The sequence below is a fragment of the Bos grunniens genome, chromosome 3 (genome assembly GCF_055505025.1).
Source record: "Bos grunniens cultivar Pamir isolate PY7600 chromosome 3, Bosgru_T2T1.0, whole genome shotgun sequence".
In the NCBI taxonomy this organism is placed as follows: domain Eukaryota; kingdom Metazoa; phylum Chordata; class Mammalia; order Artiodactyla; family Bovidae; genus Bos; species Bos grunniens.
The window spans coordinates 92568350-92590812 of NC_141167.1; the positions used below are offsets into that span (position 1 = coordinate 92568350).

At 42.2% G+C, this 22463-nt stretch overlaps 1 protein-coding gene across 8 annotated transcripts in view; it reads right to left on the reverse strand.

The window, feature by feature from the left end:
* Positions 1 to 9683, reverse strand: part of TRIM33 (tripartite motif containing 33) — a 144935-nt gene extending 135252 nt beyond the window's left edge. For 2 of the 8 annotated variants that reach the window (XR_015160752.1, XR_015160751.1), the window contains exons 1-2: positions 8695 to 9343; positions 3757 to 3888 (exon numbers count right to left, since the gene is read on the reverse strand). Coding sequence is in view for 4 of the 8 variants with exons in the window: in XM_086391978.1 (XP_086248104.1) it covers positions 3757 to 3888; positions 8695 to 9220 (658 nt within the window). In the remaining 4 variants the exon portion in view is untranslated. Of the gene's footprint in view, positions 1 to 3756; positions 3889 to 8694; positions 9411 to 9574 lie in introns of those variants that run through there. The other 6 variants (XM_086391978.1, XM_086391977.1, XM_086391980.1 and 3 more) reach the window with 4 other exon arrangements.
* Positions 9684 to 22463: the final 12780 nt, after the last annotated feature.

Here is a 22463-nt window from a genome sequence, read left to right on the forward strand (position 1 = left end):
ATAGGTGGCTAATTACAATATTCTGGTGGTTTTTGCCATACATTGACATGAATCAGCCACAGTTGCACATGTTTCCCCACCCGCCCCCAACCTCCCTCCCACCTTCCTCCCCATCCCATCCCTCTGGGTTTTCCCAGTACACTGGCTTTGAGTGCCCTGTTTCATACATTAAACTTGGACTGGTCCTCTATTTCACATATGGTAATACACACGTTTCAATGCTATTCTCTCAAATCATTCCACCCTCATCTTCTCCCACAGAGTCCAAAAGTCTGTTCTTTATATGTGTCTCTTTTGCTGTCTTGCATATAGGGCAGTCGTTACCATCTTTCTAAATTCCATATATATGCATTAATCTACTGTATTGGTGTTTTTCTTTCTGACTTACTTCACTCTGTATAATAGGCTCCAGTTTCATCCACCTCATTAGAACGGACTCAAATCCGTTCTTCTTACTAGCTGAGTAACACTGCATTGTGTTTATGTACTACAGCTTTATCATCCATTCATCTGCCACTGGACATCTAGCTTGCTTCCATGTCCTAGCTATTGTAAACAGTGCTGCAATGAACATTGGGGTACACGTGTCTCTTTTAATTCTGGTTTTCTCAGTGTGGTATGCCCAGCAGTGGCATGCACTGGGTCATATGGCAGTTCTATTTCCAGTTAAAATCTTCATTTATTTTTAACACCAAAAACATTTTGTATCAGGGTATAGCTGACTAACAATAAATGATTGTTAATAATAATGTTTCATTAAAATATTTTATTAATTCATTTAAAAATAAACATACAGAATGCTGAAGTAAAATATTTATCAGAAATAATTTCCAAAACAAAACAAAAAGTTTTAGTAGAGTGACACTGATTCATATTTTTAAAAATCTCTTGAATATCCAGTTTAATAGATGTCTGAATACAGTTTTTGCATTTAACCTGTTGTGAGAGGTTGTTTTGTTTGAAGGAAAAGTTGGCCTCATACAACCATTTTAAGAAAAGGGAAGAATATTTTAATAGTCTTTTCAGACAATCTGTGGATACTCTTCTTTAATATATTCAAAAATCACAGAGTTTTTATTTATTTCTTAAACATCAGTTGCAATGTGAAATTTACCACAGTGACGAACTTTTACTGCTCCCTTAAGTTAAAATCTATTGGTCTATTTTGCACTTTTGAAACTTTCTTCTATGTATGATTTTGTAATATCATGCATTGGTCATTTGGAAAATGTTGGCTCACTATGTAGATCTTCCAAATGTTGACATTTCATTGTACAGTATCGAAAAAAAAAAAGTTAGTATCACTACCAGCCTTATCAGAAAAGCCTTTAAATATTGATAATATACAAGTTTCCCAAAATCCTAATTTTCATTTAAAAGCTCAATTTTTATCACTGGCAACATAAAACAACAGTTGTTTTCCTGAAAGTGACAGAGCTCAGTTCATTCATTTTTAAGAAAATGGCTGCCAAATATCCACACCATAGTTTGTTAATCATTCTTTCAAGTAAAAATTATTTTCCAAGGAAAAAAGCAGCTAATCCAGCTTGGAATTCAAACAACTGCATGAGTATTTGTCTTACCGCACTTCAGTCTGCAGAAGCACTCTACATTATCACATTTTATCACACACAATATTAAGGATCAGGATTTTTAAATTTTTACTACTTCAAGGACATAAAACTAACGTGATTTTTTTTTGTTGGTGGCGGTAGTTTTACTCTAAGTATGTGATGGTAGAGATAGAATAACTTTTAAGAGGGGTATGGAGGTACTATCTTAATTCCTGCTAAGGTGCCAAGCAATTTTATCCATCACTGATATCCTATTATTAATACAAACATCAGAACAGTGAATAAGGCAAATAATGAACCAGTGTTATAAGGAAAACAGTTTCAACTTTGCCAACAGCTAAAAGTGTGTCAGAGACAATCCTCTCCCCACTGTCACCTCCCCCCAACTCAGTTTCGTAGACCAACTCTGAGAAACTTTTTAAGTTACTATTCTTATTTAGTGTCTGTTTTGAGGAGTATATATAAGGAAATGAAAAGCAATTAGACTTTCCTAACTAAAACTTTTGGTGTAGAGATATTAGACATGGTAAAGACTCTGGATTTAGAATATCAATTTACCCAAGTTTTAGGCAGCTGGAGAAATCTGGAATGCAAATAACTGTCAGGCGTGGTCTATTTCATCAAATGTCAGAAAAACACCAACAATTTGCCTTCCTGCCTCTTCTTTCTGCTTATTGTGAGACAGAAGTAATCACAAAAGCAATGGGGGACAACTGGAAGTCAACAGAAATAAGAGCAGTACAATTAATTGGGGGCTTACCAGGTGCTGGGCACTATATGAAGCAATTTACAGTGTATTAATCCATTTAAGCCTCACAATAATACTATGAAACAGGTATTATTATTCTTCTCAATTTACAGATGCTAAGTAACAAACCCACAGTCATTCAAGTAGTAAATAATAGAGCTCAAAAATAAATGCAGGCATTCTGACTGCATTCTGATTCCTGAATTGTGTACATTTAACCAACCACAATGCTAAAAGTTGTTAAAGTGCTTTTGTTTGGTACATCTTTAATGACTGATTGCTGATGACTATATTATCATTCAAAAACTCAAGTAGGGCCTAAAAAAAATTCCCAGATAAGCCACACCCAGAACTAGCCAACTGTCATTTATTACACATACTGCTGGGGAAAGAACTTCCAAGAGCTCTAATGGAAGGCTCCCCTAGTGGTCCACCACCTGCTGTGCTAGGTCACTCCAGTGGTGTCCAACTCTGCGACCCTATGGACTATAGCCCGCCAGGCTCCTGTGTTCATGGGATTCTCCAGGCAAGAACGAATACTGGAGTGGGTTGCCATTTCCTCCTCCAGGGGATGTTACTGACCCAGGGATCAAATCCATGTCTCTTATGTCTCCTGCATTGGCAGGAGGGTTCTTTACCACTAGAACCCCCTGGGAAGCCCATGCTCAGTGATAAAACCATTTTCAGGAAGAGCTCTTCACACTATATCCAGAGGTATTCTCTCTCACTTTCAACATGGATGTTGCCATCTCAGACTTCACAAAAAGTTGAAGATTCGTAAACAGAATCATTTTCCCATGTTGATTCTTCCATTATTCCCCACAAAAGGTAAGTATATTAAACTTATGTAGATGTGAAAAGTTAGCATTAAAAACAATAACAGAATCAGAATTTTACTGGATAAGAACTCAACTTCATATTGCAGACCTGGAGAGGCTGTCTAGCAGCTGACCCGCCCAAAGCTACACAGTAAACTAATAGCAGCACCTAATCCAGGTTACTCCCAAATCAGATCTTCATCCACATCACCATGCTGTCTATGCCCTACTACAAAAGTCTCAACTCCTTCAAGAGTTCATCTGAGAGGCTATTCAGATGCATCAATACATATTTGTACTTTTATTGACACATTATTAGATTTGCACATAGTTCAGTTCAGTCACTCAGTCGTGTCTGACTCTTTGCGACCCCATGAATTGCAGTACGCCAGGCCTCCGTGTCCATCACCAACTCCCCAAGTTCACTCATACTCATGTCCATCGAGTCGGTGACGCTATCCAGCCATCTCATCCTCTGTCGTCCCCTTCTCCTCCTGCCCCCAATCCCTCCCAGCATCAGAGTCTTTTCCAACGAGTCAACTCCTCACATGATGTGGCCAAAGTACTGGAGTTTCAGCTTTAGCATCTTTCCTTCCAAAGAACACTCAGGACTGACCTCCTTTAGAATGGACTGGTTGGATCTCCTTGCAGTCCAAGGGACTCTCAAGAGTCTTCTCCAACACCACAGCATCAATTCTTCGGCACTCAGCTTTCTTCACAGTCCAACTCTCACATCCATACATGACCACTGGAAAAACCATAGCTTTGACTAGATAGACCTTCATTGGCAAAGTAATGTCTCTGCTTTTGAATATGCTATCTAGGTTGGTCATAACTTTCCTTCCAAGGAGTAAGCGTCTTTTAATTTCATGGCTGCAGTCACCATCTGCAGTGATTTTGGAGCCCAAAAAAATCTGACACTGTTTCCACTGTTTCCCCATCTATTTCCCATAAAGTGATGGGACCAGATGCCATGATCTTAGTTTTCTGAATGTTGAGCTTTAAGTCAACTTTTTCACTCTCCTCTTTCACTTTCATCAAGAGACTTTTTAGTTCCTCCTCACTTTCTGCCATAAGGGTGGTGTCATCTGCATATCTGAGGTTATTGATATTTCTCCCACTACTGACATACCCACTATTGATACCTATTCTGACTCAACCTGAAAGAAACCTAAAAAAAATAAACACAAAAGCACTTTAAAAAGCTCACTATTGAGATTCAACAAATATTAACTTATCTATTTTGATTTTCCAAATACTCCAAAAGCACATAAATCAGTTTTTCTCCTCAAAATATTTAAATCCATGCCTCTCAAAGTGTGAAAGGTTCCAGAATCAGAATTAGTAAGATACTTATTAAAAATTCACATTCCCAGTGTCATCCCCAATTAAACTGAAACAATCTCTTAAACTCCCAAAATGGTATTTTAAAAAGCTCTCCATATGATTCTTATTCATCCAAAATCTACTTATTGAGCATTCACTCTACAACATTCCAGTGGGAAACAAGGAACAAACAAGTAAACAAAAATAAGAAAACATTTTGGATTTTATCTGTGCAATGAAGAAATAAAGGTAATATGTCAAAGAGCGACCTGGAAGACTACAATTTTCCCTTAGTAATCTCAAGGGATTGGTTCCAAAACCCCCATCAGATATGGGACAGCCAATTAACAGTACTTTAAAGAGCAACCAGACACAGAGTTTTCAGGGCAGTGAAAATACTATGTATGATATTATGACAAATCCATGTTATTATACTACATTTGCTCAAACCCTCAGAATGTACAACAACAGTGAAACCCTACCACAAACTGTGGACTCTGAGTGATTACAATGTAGGGCAGTCAACTCTCAAAAATGTACCACTCTAGTGGAGGATGTTGATAATGGGAGATACTATTTAGGTCTGGGAGGGTAGAGTTATATGGGAAATTTCCTTATCTTTCTGTATCTCACACTTAATATTGCTGTAAACCTAAAATTGCTCTTTAAAAATAAAGCCTTAAAAAAAATAAAAGTCAGGAGGTCTTTCTGCACAGGCAAAATTTGAAGTGAGTAGCCCTTCACTTAAGAACAGTGGACTTACTGAAAATTATTTCTGGTTAGATGGTCTTGAGAGGGGCCCATTCCTAACAAGAGTGCAAATAATGTTGATGCTGCTAGTCCAGAAACCACACTTGGAGAATGATGGATCTAAAAAGGAACAGCTAAAGGGTTTGAATAACTTTGGTGTGTTAGAAAAGGAGGAAAACAAGGCCATTAGAAGGGAGGGTAATGTCATTGCTTCGGAACCACTTAAGACAGTAAATCAAACTACCAACCATGCCTATCCAGACCAGAGATAGAATCACAGGCTGTTCAATAATACAATTGCAAAGCATTTCACAGATTAAGAAAGTATTTTCACTCTCATTACTTAATTTGATTTAATGAGATATAAGTGAAGAACTATAAGCTAAATTTTAGAGATAGAGAAACTGAAGGACAGAAACATGATGAACCTGAGGGAACCAGAAAACAAAGGGCAGAACTATGTTCCCCAACTTCAATCCAGTGTTCCTTCCAGACAGCAAGTTTGATTTTTTTAAAAAGGCAAAGCAAAAGATACACACAGTGGAGAAGGAAATGGCAACCCACTCCAGTGTTCTTGCTTGGAGAATCCCAGGGATGGGGGAGCCTGGTGGGCTGCCGTCTCTGGGGTCGCAGAGAGTCGGACACGACTGAAGCGACTTAGCAGCAGCAGTGACTATATAACATCCAGCTGAAGACTAGCAGGGGGGTACTCTTTCTGCCCCCTTCTGATGCCTATGTCAGAAGCTTTCTCTATCTCTATCTCTATTTATACTTTAATAAAACTTTATTACACACACACACACACAAAAAAAGATACACACAGGAGGTAATATTAAGTTATTTTCTAGACTCTGCTGCCTAAAAACATGGTGGCTTCCAGACTTAATTTGTTCCAGATACTGGTTAGAAAGCAACACTATCTAAAGACTGACAGTATTTAGTCTCGTCTACTTATTTCTCCTAGTTCAAAAACAAAGGATGACGAAGTGAAGAGGATATTTACACACAATGAGTCTCTGTCCTGCATAAATAAAACAGAACTAATTTCATAACCTCAGTCCCTCAGCCACATCAATCACACACAATTTTCATCTTGTATCCCCTCTAAATCTCTCACCTAATCCAGGTTCCCACAAGAACACTGAATCTCACAAGTCTTAACTATACTCATGAGGCCCTCAGCAGTTAGTTACACACCCATTATCCACCCTCCCTATACCCAGTATCATTTAGTATCTTCTCCATCAATTAAACCCTCACTTTTAACATTCTTACCTGCAGGTCTCAATAATACTTCAAATCCAAAACTGCGATCATTACTTCCTCCCTCCAAAACACACAACACACACACACATACACACACCTGTTTCTGTGCCTGAATTATCTGATTTTGCATTAACAGCACTGCCACCCACCAAACAAGAAACCTGGAACATGGCCTAGACACCTGTGTCTCTCTCACATCAATCTCAATTGGCCCCTCATCTCCATTCTCAGTGCTACTTACAATTAGTTACCATCAATGATAAACTAGCTGCCATTTCACTAATAACTACCATGTACTAGTCACTTTGTTATATGTACTAGCACTATGTACTAGTCATTTTGTTAAGTCACTTCATTCTATCAATAACTTTATCAGGTAGATCATTTTTGTCCTTGTAAAATTAATCTGTCCAACTCACAAGCAAGAAGTGACCAAGTAGGCATCCAAGAAAAACGTTTTCTCCAGAAGTCCATACCTTTCCCCCATAACAAAACACTTTCTTCTTCAATACCTGACAACAGTCCTTTACGGGCTAGTTTCTCTCCTAGATTACTGCCAGAATTTTCCTAACTAGTCCAGCCTCAGGTTTTTTCTTCCCTTACCTTTCAATGTGCCCCCAAGCAATCTTTCTAGATGACAAATGTCATCCTTTTATCCTAATACAAACATCTGTGAGGAGACTTCCCTGGTGGTCCAGTGGCTAAGACAAGGCACTCCCAATGCAGGAGGCCCAGGTTTGATCCCTGGTCAGGGAACTAGATCCCACATGCCACAACTAAAAGACCCCGCATGCTGCAAGGAAGACCCCTGCAGGATAAATAAGTATTAAAAAATAAAAGTCTGTGAGGGACTCCCTTTCGTCTATCTACAATGTACCAGGATACAGTCTACAGGATGAATCCAAAACCCTTTAGTACAGGTCGACAATCCCTTACCTTCAGCCCCAAACTTCAAAAGCTTTGAAATTTTAAAGTTTTTTCCATGAGTCTGCAACAAAACCCACCCTGAACTGTAGGGGGTTATTTCTCTATCCCATTAGTGATATTCATATGCCTCACTACAGAAACATTAATACTTAATAATGAATTGTTAACCCAGACCCCGCTGGAGTATTGAAGACCTCAGCAGGAAAAAAAAATTTTTCAAAGTATTCTGACCTCTAAAATACACCTGGTCCCAAGAGCTTCAGGTAAGGGATTGTGACCTCTTACCTACTCAGCCCATCAAACCAACTTAATCTCCAGTGATGACCTGATCCGTCCCAGGAATGTATAAGGTGCCCTGTGTTCTGAAAACTCTACAACTCAGTGACCTACTCACCCTTCAAGAAACCTACTCAAGGACTGCTCTTCAGTGAAGTTTTCCTGACCTTCTCTTGACTATGCCACAACCACTGTATCCACCTCCACTGCTGTATCTCATACGTCTGTTTCCCCTATGGTGGGCAGTGAACCGGCTCCTCACTGAGTATTTTATCCAATCGTAGCACGGTATCCGAAACAGTAAGGGTCCATTAATGTCCAGGAATTAAAATTCATCCCAACTCTCCCTAACACCCAATTCCCTTCAAAGGTCAGTTCTCCTTTACCCCTAAACCTAAGGTCTTTTCCCTAGCCATACAGGCCCCACACAGCGATTTTGTCTCTAGAGTTCCTTCTTCTCAATGTCATCCTAAAGTTACTTTCTACCAGACGCCTTTTCTTAGCCCCAAATTCTCCAATGCCCTTTAACCTTCCCAGTCCTTCTTTCCCCTAGCTTAGAACAGGTCTCCCCTCAAGGCAATTCATCCCCACTGCCCTTCTCTCTTACCTACTCCCTCCTCAACACCTCTCGGGGCTGGGCCCTCCCTTGAAAACGCTTCTCACAGGCGGATTCCCAGACACCCTCTTCGTTCACAATCCGTTCCATCAGCTCCCGAACCTGCGCTCGGCTTGAGTCCACGCCTTCCTGGCCCGTATCTGCACACCACGAACCTCCCCTGCAGCCGGCGTCCCCTCCCCCAGCCTCTCGCAGCCGGCACCCCTCCCTTTACCCTCCGCGTCTCTCTGGAGGTTCAGCTTCTCTGAAAACTGTCCCAGGAGCCGTGTCTTTCACCTCTGAGACTCCTCAGGATCACGCCGGTCCGAGCAGCCCCGCGCCCAGAGGACCCCAGATCCCCCTCAGCACAGCAAACCCCTTCGGCCCAGACCTCAGGCCGGGCCTCCCGCTCACCTTGCTGGATGTCGCCGTTGCTGCCCCCCGGGATGGGCACATTGAGTTGGCGCTCGGGCTCAGGCAGGCAGCGCAGGCAGAAGGAGTGAAGACAGGGCAACAGCTTGGGCTCCGCCTCACGCCGGCTCTGCAGGCTCTGCTGACACACGGCGCAGGTGTCCAGGAGCGAGGCTGGCGGTCCAGGAGGCGGCCCCGCCGAGGGACCCGGAGCAGGAGCCGAGGCCGGAGCTGGGGCTGGCGTCGATACCGCCCCCCCGGGAACTCCAGGGCCCATTGAGGCTGCAGGGGCTGAGGCAGCCGGGGCCGAGCCCGAGGAGGCCGCGGCCACCCCCCCGTCGTCGGGCCCGGCCGCGCCGCTCTCCGCGCCGGCCCTGCCGCCTTCCTCCTCCTCCTCCTCCACCAGCACCGCCGCGAGAGGCGGCTCCGCCTCCTGCGCCGCGAGCCCGGCGGCTCCGGCAGTTACCGGCGCGCTACTGCTGCCCCCGCCGCCGCTCTCAGCCTCGCCGCCGCCTTTGTTTTCCGCCATGTTTTCCTCTTTGAACCCGCCGGACCGCCCCGCGCCGCCCGCCGCCGCCGCCGCCCCCAGCCCCAGCCGCAGCCGCAGCGAGAGCGGCCGCCGAGAACGAGCAGGCTAGAGAACGAACGAGAGCGCGCGCGCACGCGGCACCCCAGCCTCGCGTCGCGCGGTTGCTGGAGGGCGGGCACGGCGCGCGCACGTACGCACGGACGTCCTCCGGAGGGAGGCGGGAACTCCGGGCGCGGGCGCGCAGCCGTCCAGGTTGCCCCTCCCGACCTCTGGGGCCCGCACGTAAGATTCCGCCCCGCTGCAGTTCCGTTCACAGTGAGCTTTTAAAGCCAGAGACTGTTGACGTTGAACTACCTTTAGTCGCGGGTGGTTAAGAGCTCGGACGCGGCCACTATACGGGGAAAAGTGGGAAAGGGTGGAAGGCCGGGACTGTTTCCCGCGGAGCGAGCGACTCTCGGGTGGCGCGGTTCCCAGGGTGGGCGCATCTCCGCGGAAATCCCCCTCCGCGCGGGGTTAGACTCCCAGGCCTCCTGGGTCTCTGTGCTTTAATTGGCCGCGTTCCTTTGGATGATTGTATCTCTCGGGAGCAGTAAAGGGAGGATTTTTGTTTTTAACTGGCGGCGCACCAGAAATAGGCTGAAAAAACTCGGTGAAGAAAAAAAAAAAACTCTTTAACCGCTATTTTTAGCTTTTTAAGGTGATTGTTTCTCTGCCGTTGCTACGCATCAGGAAACCAATCAACTGAGGCTTTTTCAGAGCGGAGATGTGCCAGGACCACACCCCAGACCTGCATCAGGAAGTGGGGGAGAGCTGATGAATGTTGAAAGCGCTTTGACTGACTGATGGGCGTCAGTTTGAGAAGTCACGCTCTAACCAATATTATGTCTCCAGAGTCCCACTTAGTGTCCGGGCGTGAGTTGAGTCGCAAATGCCCTAACAAGTGTAGGTAATAGCAGCTTTCAGGAAGGGTTGTCTTTATTTGGGAAACAAGTACTATGGCTGTTTTAATGTTCAGATCATGAAGTACTTTCCTCTTCAGACAGTGTTCCCAAGAAATGTTATTCTTGAGCTGGTTTAAGTTCTTAAAATAAGCCACCTCGAAACATTTTTCATTTATTTGTTCAAAACAGTGACCTCTTACTGTGTGACAGGTAATGTTTTAGAGATGCTAGGATTGCAGCAGGAAACAAAGGAGACCCTTGACTTTCAAGGAGTTTGCAGTCTGTGGGAAGAGTGACGTAAATATATACAGGGAATGATAAAAGCTATGAAGGGGAAAAAAGATTTCAGATTAGAGATGATTGGGGAAGTCCTCTGTTGATCAAGCTTTGGTTCTCTTGCAGAAGAGTGTTCTAATCAGGAAAAGCAGTAAGTACAAAGGGCCTGAGGTAGACAGATTCTTGGCTTGTTACAGTCTGTGTGACTGGAGTGACTTGACAGAGACAAAGAGAAGTTGAAGAGGAGATTAAAAAATTAAAGGAGCCGGTCACATACAGAGATGATGGCTTTCAACATGCTAAACTTTTGTGTCTTGGAAAAGAACTTTGAAAAACTGCTTTCTCACCTCAAACAATTTAAGATGATCCTTAAATTTTCATCAAGAGTGTAAATAGTTGCAGAGACTGCCATTTCTGACATTTTGCATTACTAACATTTTTCAGTTGTCACATTAATTTTAAATCTACCCAGCGGAAAGGTAAACAGGTGGTTTAACAAGCATCATCCATTTAAAAAGTACATAATCAAAAGTGTTCCACTTCATTAAATAATAATAAACATGAAAAGTAAAATGTTAATTGGGAATGTCTCTTAATGAGATAACTGGTAGTGGGTTTTTTTTTAGTTTGTATAGACATAGATGTATATAACATTACTAGGAAGAGATATAGTCCTGTATCACGTTTTATTGACTTAAGTCACTACATTAAAAAAAATGTGTGTATATGTGTATGTATACATATATACATATATAAATGAGAGTCAGATCATAAAGAGGGCTGAGTGCTGAAGAATTGATGCTTTCAAACTGTGGTACTGGAGAAGACTCTTGAGAGTCCCTTGAACTGCAAGGAGATCAAACCAGTCAATCCTAAAGGAAATCAGTCCTGAATATTCACTGCAAGGACTGACGCTGAAGCTCCAAGATTGAGGGCAGGAGGAAAAATGGGTGACAGACGATAAGATGGTTGGGTAACATCACCGACTCAATGGACAGTTTGAGCAAACTCCGAGAGATAGTGGAGGACAAGGAAGCCTGGCATGCTGCAGTTTATAGGGTAGCAAAGAGTTGGGACACAATTTAGTGACTGAACAACGAACAACAGTACCTGGCACATGGTAAACATTAATGTAAAAGTAGACCCAAAGGTTCATGAAGGGAACGCAACTGGAGGTAGAAACAAAGGTACCAGAGAGAAAAATCTCAAAAGAAACCATACGTGGACTGAACTGAGCAGTGGGTATAAGGATCCTACCATTTCCCTGACTTTGGCTATCTTTTACTCCAACTGCCTTGCAAGAACATTGTAAGAAAAACACAGTTCTGAAATGAGAGATTCAATCAGTGCCTAGTAGCTCTGGCTGTGGAGGAAACTGCGATGTTGCTGGTAACCAGAAGAGCAAAGAACTTTCCAGCTATCCAGAAAAGAGAAAGAGCACTGGGAGTGAGCCATGGTGAGGGCATAATTCATGAGCTGGGTACAAGAGGTTGGCAGCAGTGAGACAGAGTAGCCCAAGAGTACCATGAAGGTTTGCAATGGCCGGTTCTACCACTCTTGGACAGAGCAGCCTTGGTTGTCAGCAGGATTGGAAGCAATTCACAAAGACCAGCAGAGGAATGCTGAACTGCAGTTAAGATTTGGGGCATTTCTGTTAATGCACCATGCTTACAATCATGAGTGGGTGAGACTAGAGGATATAAAGGTGACATTTTGTGATTTAAAGTTCACTTCTCTAAACACAGGGGCATAAGCACAGGTACCTTGGTTTAGCACGTCTTTGGACTTATCAGAAAGTTCAGTTTCATAACAAGGACCTTCCTAATGCACGTGTCAAAAGACCAAAATTTAAATGGGTGATGTTGAGAAGGGCAATTTTTGTCCAGAAATAATGCCCAGTGCTCCACCATGGAAAAGCAAAGGAAGTACAGGAATGGTCTGGATGGAAGACAGGTCAGGCCCCTGGATTCTCTTACACTGATGCCAACAAGAACAAAGGCATCACCTCGGAGAAGGGTATTTGGAGGATCCCAAGAAGTACATCCCTGGAACAAACATAATCTTGGCTAGTTAAGAAATCAGAAAGGGCAGACTTGATAGCCTATCTCAGAGCTTCTAATGAGTAGTAGTTGCCCCACTGCCTTATTTCTTCAAAACCCAAATCTCAACTCTTACATGTAACATTTAAATCGATCGCATATACCAGAATTCAGATTGTGAATGGCTGTTAGAATATTTCTGTTGGACAGTCCTGATTTAAATAAGACTGGCTGTGGTTAAATTAATATATTCAGCTGAATTTTAATAATAATTTGAATTTTGATAGTAATTCCAATTCAACAAGTACTATCACTGTTTCCCTCTTCTAAAGGTTTGACTGGTAATGTCCAGCTTTTCAAAGAAATGCTGAATGCCATTTCAAAACCTATAGGAGACTGGTTTTAATTTAGATTTATAGAACTGATTATATGAACGTAAAATCAATATTTAAATACTGGGAAATCCCTTTAGTGTCTCATAGAATTGAGCAAGATTCACCTGCATTTCAATTTTTGTTCATTAGACTGTAAAGGGCTGGAGATAGGTAGCAATGTCCTCTTTATCATTTTGGTCTTAACTATGCCAATCCAAAATTCCCTGTATCTAAAATTTTGCCTTTTGGGAATTCCCTGGTGGTCCAGTGACTAGGATTGTGCAGTCTCACTGATGAGAGCCTGGATTCAATCCCTGGTCAGGGAACTGTTAATAAGATCCCACAAGCCATGCAGTACAGTCAAAAAGAAAATAAAATGTTGCCTTTTACTTAATGAAAGGCATTTTAGTGTGGTTTATGTAAGATATCAAAGAATATTTAACACTTCACATTTTACTGATGACCTGTAATAGCAAATGCTTTTAAAAGTCGATGTGACAGGATATGAGCAAGTTAAACTTTGCTTGTAAATCCTTTCAGTCTTAGACTGAATTATAATTCAGGGTGGTCTTTAAACGACTATTCAAAAACACATGAAACTGTGAAACTCCTGTACATTGTGATTTGTAATATTTTTGCAAACTCATTAGAAGGATTAAAGTACAGGAGGTATGCCATCAGCACACATTTGTAACTTATGTCATCATAAGACTTAATTAAAAACAAAATCTTAAAAAAAAAAAATCTTAGAAAAAATAAAATTTATTTCTCAGCATTTCATGATGTTGGGCAAAGTGCACTTTGATTTCCTGGTGCTCTGTTTTCTGAGTTTGAAAACCGCTAGTACCAAGAAAAGTCTTCCCAGGCGGTGCTAGTGGTAAAGTACCTGCCTGCCAATGCAGGAGACATAAGAGACGTAAATTTGATCCCTGGGTTTGGAAGATCCCCTGGAGAGCAGCATAGCATTCCATTCCAGTATTCTTACCTGGAGAATTCCAAGGACAGAGGTTGGCTGTAGTCCATATGGTCGCAAAAACTCTGATACGACAAGTGACTTAGCCCTCGTGCACAGAGTACCAAGAAAAGAGGGACAAATGACAGAATTCTAAGTTCTAGCTCTTTGGCTTTTCTATATTTCTAAAGCCTTCCAAGGCACATGGTTAACCCCAATAATAAAAATAACATCTAAACAGCAATTTACAATTTGTAAAGTGATTTCACACACATTATTTCTTGCAACCAGTAAGATACATTCCAATTTAGATAATAAACAGACTTCATAATGTGAGTGTACTGTAGCATATTAGCTGTCTGTTGTCACACAATAAGGTTATTTTCCATTTTTGCTATTATAAATAATATTGTGATAAGCATTGCAATGAATAATACTTTGCATGTCTATAGTTATTTTTTCTGAATATTCCTAAAGATAGAATTGCTGGTTCAACAAGTATAGCCATTGTAAAAAAATTAAGATGTAAATAAAAGTTATTAGGTTATTAAATAACTAGATTGTGCTTGATGTTTTTGCCACTACAAATAAAGATAAGTTAATGTGCAATCTGTTTTTCAGATTTGTTTCTAAAGTTCTGTTTCCTCACATCCCACTTACTCCTCAATCTCTGGCATGGCTTCCATTTCCAACAGCTCTTGCTAAGGTCATCAAGGACCTCCATGTTTTTTTAAATCCAGTAGATGTATTTTTTCCTAACCTTATTTGTCTTCTCAGTGGGATTTCATATCTTCAACCATTCTGTCTTCTAGAATCACTTTCTCCCGTAGTTTTCATGATACCACACTCTTCTACCTCTTCTACTGCTGTTTTTCTTTTACAAACTGTGTTGGGGTCCCTAAGAACAGACTAGAAGAACTCACAGGACTCAAAAAAGCTGGTATACTCATGGTTATGGTATATTACAGTGAAATGAACAAATTAAAATCAGCAAAGGTAAAAGGTGCATGGAGAAAAGTCCACAAGAAAACAAGCACAAATTCCAGGTGTCTCCTCCCAATGAAGTTGCATGCACTAATTCTCCCAGCAATGATTTGTGACATTTTGTGAAGTGTTACCAAACAGACAAGTTCACCCAAGCCTTGGTATACAGGGTTTTTACTGTGGGGGAGAGTTTGTCCCATAAGGTATGGGATCACCCACATAACTGACCTCAGCTGTTTGAATTCCAACCGGCAGAGGTCAAACTGATAGATCATAGCCCAAGGCCTCAAGCATGCTAAAACAGGCATTCAGCATAAATCACACTGATTCAGCCAAAGTAATAGAGTGTGGCCCAAGGCCTCATGTATACCTAGGACTCTTGCTAGGCAGAGTAGTCCAAGGGCTCAGAGGTTATCTCCCAGGAATCAATCAAGGACTAGTTCTAAAAACAAGCCCTTCTTTTGACTGAGCAGGGTTTGAGTAATACACGTCTACTAAGTTAGCCCTTTGCTGCACTCAGACTTACTCAAAGTTGGGCTTTCTGAAATATGCTCTAGACCCCCTTCTCAATAAGGTTTTGTTCCCCTGGGCAAACTCATCATGTGCACCTTCATGTGCCATCCATACAATGAAACTCCCAAGTATATGACTTTCAGTTCAGTTCAGTTGCTCAGTCATGTCCGACTCTTTGCAACCCCATAAATCACAGCACACCAGGCCTCCCTGTCCATCACCAACTCCCTGAGTTCACTCAAACTCATGTCCATAGAGTCAGTGATGCCATCCAGCCATGTCATGCTCTGTCGTCCCCTTCTCCTCCTGCCCCCAATCCCTCCCAGCATCAGGGTCTTTTCCAATGAGTCAATTCTTCACATGAGGTGGCCAAAGCATTGGACTTTCAGCTTCAGCATCAGTCCTACCAATGAACACCCAGGACTGATCTCCTTTAGAATGGACTGGTTGGATCTCCTTGCAGTCCAGGGGACTCTCAAGAGTCTTCCCCAACACCACAGCTCAAAAGCATCAATTCTTCGGCACTCAGCTTTCTTCACAGTCCAACTCTCACATCCATACATGACCACGGGAAAAACCATAGCCTTGACTAGACGAACCTTTGTTGGCAAAGTAATGTCTCTGCTTTTGAATATGCTATCTAGGTTGGTCATAACTTTCCTTCCAAGGAGTAAGCATCTTTTAATTTTATGGCTGCAGTCACCATCTGCAGTGATTTTGGAGCCCCCAAAAATAAAGTCTGACACTGTTTCCACTGTTTCCCCATCTATTTCCCATGAAGTGATGGGACCAGATGCCATGATCTTCGTTTTCTGAATGTTGAGCTTTAAGCCAACTTTTTCACTCTCCTCTTTCACTTTCAACAAGAGGCTTTTTAGTTCTTCACTTTCTTCTATAAGGGTGGTGTCATCTGCATATCTGAGGTTATTGATATTTCTCCCTGCAATCTTGATCCCAGCCTGTGCTTCGTCCAGCCCAGAGTTTCTCATGATGTACTCTGCATAGAAGTTAAATAAGCAGGGTGACAATATACAGCCTTCACGCAATCCTTTTCCTGTTTGGAACCAGTCTGTTGTTCCATGTCCAGTTCTAACTGTTGCTTCCTGACCTGCATATAGGTTTCTCAGGAGGCAGGTCAGGTGGTCTGGTATTCCCATCTCTTGAAGAATTTTCCACAGTTTATTGTGATCCACACAGTCAAAGGCTTTGGCATAGTCAATAAAGCAGAAATAGATGTTTTTCTGGAACTCTCTTGCTTTTTCGATGATCCAGCGGATGTTGGCAATTTGATCTCTAGTTCCTCTGCCTTTTCTAAAACCAGCTTCAACATCTGGAAGTTCACTATTCACGTACTGCTGAAGCCTGGCTTGGAGAATTTTGAGCATTACTTTACTAGCGTGTGAGACTTTCAATTCAGTTCATTTCAGTCACTCAGTTGTATCCAACTCTTTGCGACCCCATGAATCACAGCACGCCAGGCCTCCCTGTCCATCACCAACTCCCGGAGTTCACTCAAACTCATGTTCATCAAGTCGGTGATGCCATAGAGCCATCTCATCCTCTCTCGTCCCCTTCTTCTCCTGGTGCCAATCCCTCCCAGCATCAGAGTCTTTTCCAATGAGTCAACTCTTCACATGAGGTGGCCAAAATATTGGCGTTTCAACTTCAGCATCAGTCCTACCAATGAACACCCAGGACTGATCTCCTTTAGGATGGACTGGTTGGATCTCCTTGCAGTCCAAGGGACTCTCAAGAGTCTTCTCCAATACCACAGCTCAAAAGCATCAATTCTTCGGCACTCAGCTTTCTTCACAGTCCAACTCTCACATCCATACATGACCACGGGAAAAACCATAGCCTTGACTAGACGAACCTTTGTTGGCAAAGTAATGTCTCTGCTTTTGAATATGCTATCTAGGTTGGTCATAACTTTCCTTCCAAGGAGTAAGCATCTTTTAATTTCATGGCTGCGGTCACCATCTGCAGTGATTTTGGAGCCCCCCAAAATAAAGTCTGACACTGTTTCCCCATCTATTTCCCATGAAGTGATGGGACCAGATGCCATGATCTTCGTTTTCTGAATGTTGAGCTTTAAGCCAACTTTTTCACTCTCCTCTTTCACTTTCATCAAGAGGCTCTTCAGTTCCTCTTCACTTTCTGCCATAGGGTGGTGTCATCTGCATATCTGAGGTTATTGATATTTCTCCTGGCAATCTTGATTCCAGCTTGTGCTTCGTCCAGCCCAGCGTTTCTCATGATGTACTCTGCATATAAGTTAAATAAGCAGGGTGACAATATACAGCCTTCACGCACTCCTTTTCCTGTTTGGAACCAGTCTGTTGTTCCATGTCCAGTTCTAACTATTGCTTCCTGACCTGCATACAGGTTTCTCAAGAGGCAGGTCAGGTGGTCTGGTATTCCCATCTCTTTCAGAATTTTCCACAGTTTATTGTGATCCACACAGTCAAAGGCTTTGGCATAGTCAATAAACCAGAAATAGATGTTTTTCTGGAACTCTCTTGCTTTTTTGATGATCCAGCGGATGTTGGTAATTTGATCTCCGGTTCGTTTACCTTTTCTAAAACCATAGCCCAGATCAATTAACATCTCCAGAAGAATGTCTCAAAGGCACCTCAATGTCAGCCTGTCCAAGACTCAGTCCTCTTTTCTCCAAACCTCCTTTTCTTCTTCCACATTCCCTATCTCAATAAATGGTGTTTTGCACTAGAAAGGAAGATATTTAGTAGATACTGACAGATTAGATACAGAAGAGGATCATCCTTAAAACACAACTTCTTACATTCATATTCATTCTGTTAGCCAGTCCTGTCAATTTGACTCTAAGTATTTCCCCAAATCACTCCACTGTTCTCCATTTCCATTGTCACCACAATCCTCCTTTCTGCATGCACTGTGACTCCCCCGTAATCCACTGTCCAAACTGCAGTTAGGGACTCCCCTGCTGGTCCACTGGCTTAGAGGCTAAGACTCTAAGCTCCCAATGAAGTGGCCCAGGTTTGATCCCTGCTTGGGGAACTAGATTCCACGTGCTGCAACTTAAGAGTTCACATGCTGCAACTACAACCCGGTGCAGCCAAGTAAGTAAATAAATAAAAATAAAATAAATATTTAAACTGCAGTTGATCTTTTCAAAGGAAACTGATCCTTTCTTCCCCAATCCTTATCTTCATGACTTTTTCTTGCTCTTAGGATTAAAAACAAAATCCTTAAGGTAAAAGAATGCTTGTTTCATATGTCTAATATGGCCTGGACTACTTCACCAACTACATAATACCCCACTTCCCCCTTGCTTTCTGCATTCTAGCTACACTGGCCTTTCACTTTCTTCACTGTTCTGTGCCCCCTCTCGCCTCAGGGCCTTTGCACATACTGCTCTCTAGGTGAAATGATTGTTTTGTGAATGTATTGCTTTCTCAGAGAGCTCCTGTCTAGATCAGTTTTCTTTGCTGGATATTCTCATTGATCTCTCTTTCTTTCCTTCACAGCTACTTGTGAGAACCAGTATAGCATAATGGTTAAAAGCAGGGCCCAGGTTATCCAGGTTTGAATTCCAGCTCTATCACTTATTGACTGTGCAACATTGGACAAGTCACTTAACCTCTCTCTGACTCACTTTCATTGTCTGCAAATGTGTATAATAGTGGTGGGGATAATAAAATTACATATATATATATATATATATATATATATACACATATGCTTCCCTGGTAACTCATCTGGTAAAGAATCCACCTTCAATGCAGGAGACCCCAGTTTGATTCCTGGGTTAGGAAGATACCCTAGAGAAGGGATAGGCTACCCATTCCAGTATTCTTGAGCCTCCATGGTGGCTTAGGCGGTAAAGAATCTGCCTGCAATGCAGGATACCTGGGTTTGATCCCTGGGTTGGAAAGATTCCCTGGAGGAGGGCATGGCAAGCTACTCCAGTATTCTTGCCTGGAGAATCCCCATGGACAGAGGAGCCTGGCAGGAGTCAGACATGACTGAGCAACTTTCATGTATATATATATTTTATATATATATATATATATATATATATATAAGTACATTTTGGGCTTCCCTGATGGCTCAGGAGGTAAAGAAGCTGCCTGCAAAGAGACACAGATGATGTGGGTTTGATCCCTGGGTCAAGAAGATCTCCTGGAGGAGGAAATGATAACCCACTCTAGTATTCTTGCCTGGGAAATTTCATGGACAGAGGAACCTAGTGGGCCCAAAGGGTTGCAAAGAGTTGGGTATGATGGCACATGTGTGGCATGTATGTATGTAGTAGCATAAATTAAAGCACGGAAAGAGTTTAGAATGGGTTCCAGTGAACATAAGTACATAAGTTTTCATTTTATCATTAAGGTTTCAATTTGCAATGATGCAATCATTTGTGTGATTATCTGACTGATACTTGCCTCTCTCATTAAGCTCCGTGAAAGAAGGGATGATAGCTATTTCTGCTTATTTTATTCATCGTGCCTGGCACATAGGTACTCATAAATATTTGATAAATTAATAAGTGATTCCAAGAAGTAGAATTATATTGGATCCAAAAAATTGTATATAGTAAATGTTTTCTGATAGAGGAAGATTTACCTTTGTTTAGGGGACTGGAATGCAAAAGTAGGAAGTCAAGAAACACCTGGAGTAACAGGCAAATTTGGCCTTGGAATATGGGATGAAGCAGGGCAAAGACTAATAGAGTTTTGCCAAGAAAATGCACTGGTCATAGCAAACACCCTCTTCCAACAACACAAGAGAAGACTCTATATATGGACATCACTGGATGGTCAACACCGAAATCAGATTGATTATATTCTTTGTAGCCAAAGACGGAGAAGCTCTATACAGTCAGCAACAACAAGACCAGGAGCTGACTGTGGCTCAGACCGTGAACTCCTTATTGCCAAATTCAGACTTAAATTGAAGAAAGTAGGGAAAACCACTAGACCATTCAGGTATGACCTAAATCAAATCCCTTATGATTATACAGTGGAAGTGAGAAATAGATTTAAGGGCCTAGATCTGATAGATAGAGTGCCTGATGCACTATGGAATGAGGTTCGTGACACTGTACAGGAGACAGGTATCAAGACCATTCCCACAGAAAAGAAATGCAAAAAAGCAAAATGGCTGTCTGGGGAGGCCTTATAAATAGCTGTGAAAAGAAGAGAAGCAAAAAGCAAAGGAGAAAAGGAAAGATATAAACATCTGAATGCAGAGTTCCAAAGAATAGCAAGAAGAGATAAGAAAGCCTTCATCAGCCATCAATGTAAAGAAATAGAGGAAAACAACACAATGGGAAAGACTAGAGATCTCTTCAAGAAAATCAGAGATACCAAAGGAACATTTCATGCAAAGATGGGCTTGATAAAGGACAGAAATGGTATGGACCTAAAGAAGCAGAAGATATTAAGAAGAGGTGGCAAGAATACACAGAAGAACTGTACAAAAAAGATCTTCATGACCCAGATAATCACGATGGTGTGATCACTGACCTAAAGCCAGACATCCTGGAATGTGAAGTCAAGTGGGCCTTAGAAAGCATCACTACGAACAAAGCTAGTGGAGGTGATAGAATTCCAGTTGAGCTATTCCAAATCCTGAAAGATGATGCTGTGAAAGTACTGCACTCAATATGCCAGCAAATTTGGAAAACTCAGCAGTGGCCACAGGACTGGAAAAGGTCAGTTTTCATTCCAATCCCAAAGAAAGGCAATGCCAAAGAATGCTCAAACTACTGCACAATTGCACTCATCTCACACGCTAGTAAAGTAATGCTCAAAATTCTCCAAGCCAGGCTTCAGCAATATGTGAACCGTGAACTTCCAGATGTTCAAGCTGGTTTTAGAAAAGGCAGAGGAACCAGAGATCAAATTGCCAACATCCGCTGGATCATGGAAAAAGCAAGAGAGTTCCAGAAAAACATCTATTTCTGGTTTATTGACTATACCAAAGCCTTTGACTGTGTGGATCACAATAAACTGTGGAAAATTCTGAAAGAGATAGGAATACCAGACCACCTGATCTGCCTCTTGAGAAATTTGTATGCAGGTCAGGAAGCAACAGTTAGAACTGGACATGGAACAACAGACTGGTTCCAAACAGGAAAAGGAGTATGTCAAGGCTGTATATTGTCACCCTGTTTATTTAACTTCTATGCAGAGTACATCATGAGAAACGCTGGACTGGAAGAAACACAAGCTGGAATCAAGATTGCCAGGAGAAATATCAATAACCTCAGATATGCAGATGACACAACCCTTATGGCAGAAAGTGAAGAGGAACTCAAAAGCCTCTTGATGAAAGTGAAAGAGGAGAGTGAAAAAGTTGGCTTAAAGCTCAACATTCAGAAAACGAAGATCATGGCATCTGGTCCCATCACTTCATGGGAAATAGATGGGGAAACAGTGGAAACAGTGTCAGACTTTATTTTTCTGGGCTCCAAAATCACTGCAGATGGTGACCGCAGCCATGAAATTAAAAGACGCTTACTCTTTGGAAGGAAAGTTATGACCAACCTAGATAGCATATTCAAAAGCAGAGACATTACTTTGCCAACAAAGGTCCATCTAGTCAAGGCTATGGTTTTTCCAGTGGTCACATGTGGATGTGAGAGTTGGACTGTGAAGAAGGCTGAGCGCGGAAGCATTGATGCTTTTGAACTGTGGTGTTGGAGAAGAGTCTTGAGAGTCCCTTGGACTGCAAGGAGATCCAACCAGTCCATTCTGAAGGAGATCAGCCCTGGGATTTCTTTGGAAGGAATGATGCTAAAGCTGAAACTCCAATATTTTGGCCACCTCATGTGAAGAGTTGAATCATTGGAAAAGACTCTGATGCTGGGAGGCATTGGGGGCAGGAGGAGAAGGGGACGACAGAGGATGAGATGGCTGGATGGCATCACTGACTCGATGGACGTGAGTCTGTGTGAACTCCGGGAGTTGGTGATGGACAGGGAGGCCTGGCGTGCTGCGATTCATGGGGTCGCAAAGAGTCGGACACAACTGAGCGACTGATTTGATCTGATAAGAGAGACTTGACCATGTTTCTGCTTAAAGGAAACAACTAATAAGAATTCAGAATTTTCAAAAAAAAGGGTAGAATGAAAACTTTTAATGAAGCTGACTCCCTAAGAATCTGGGAGAAAATAGGATG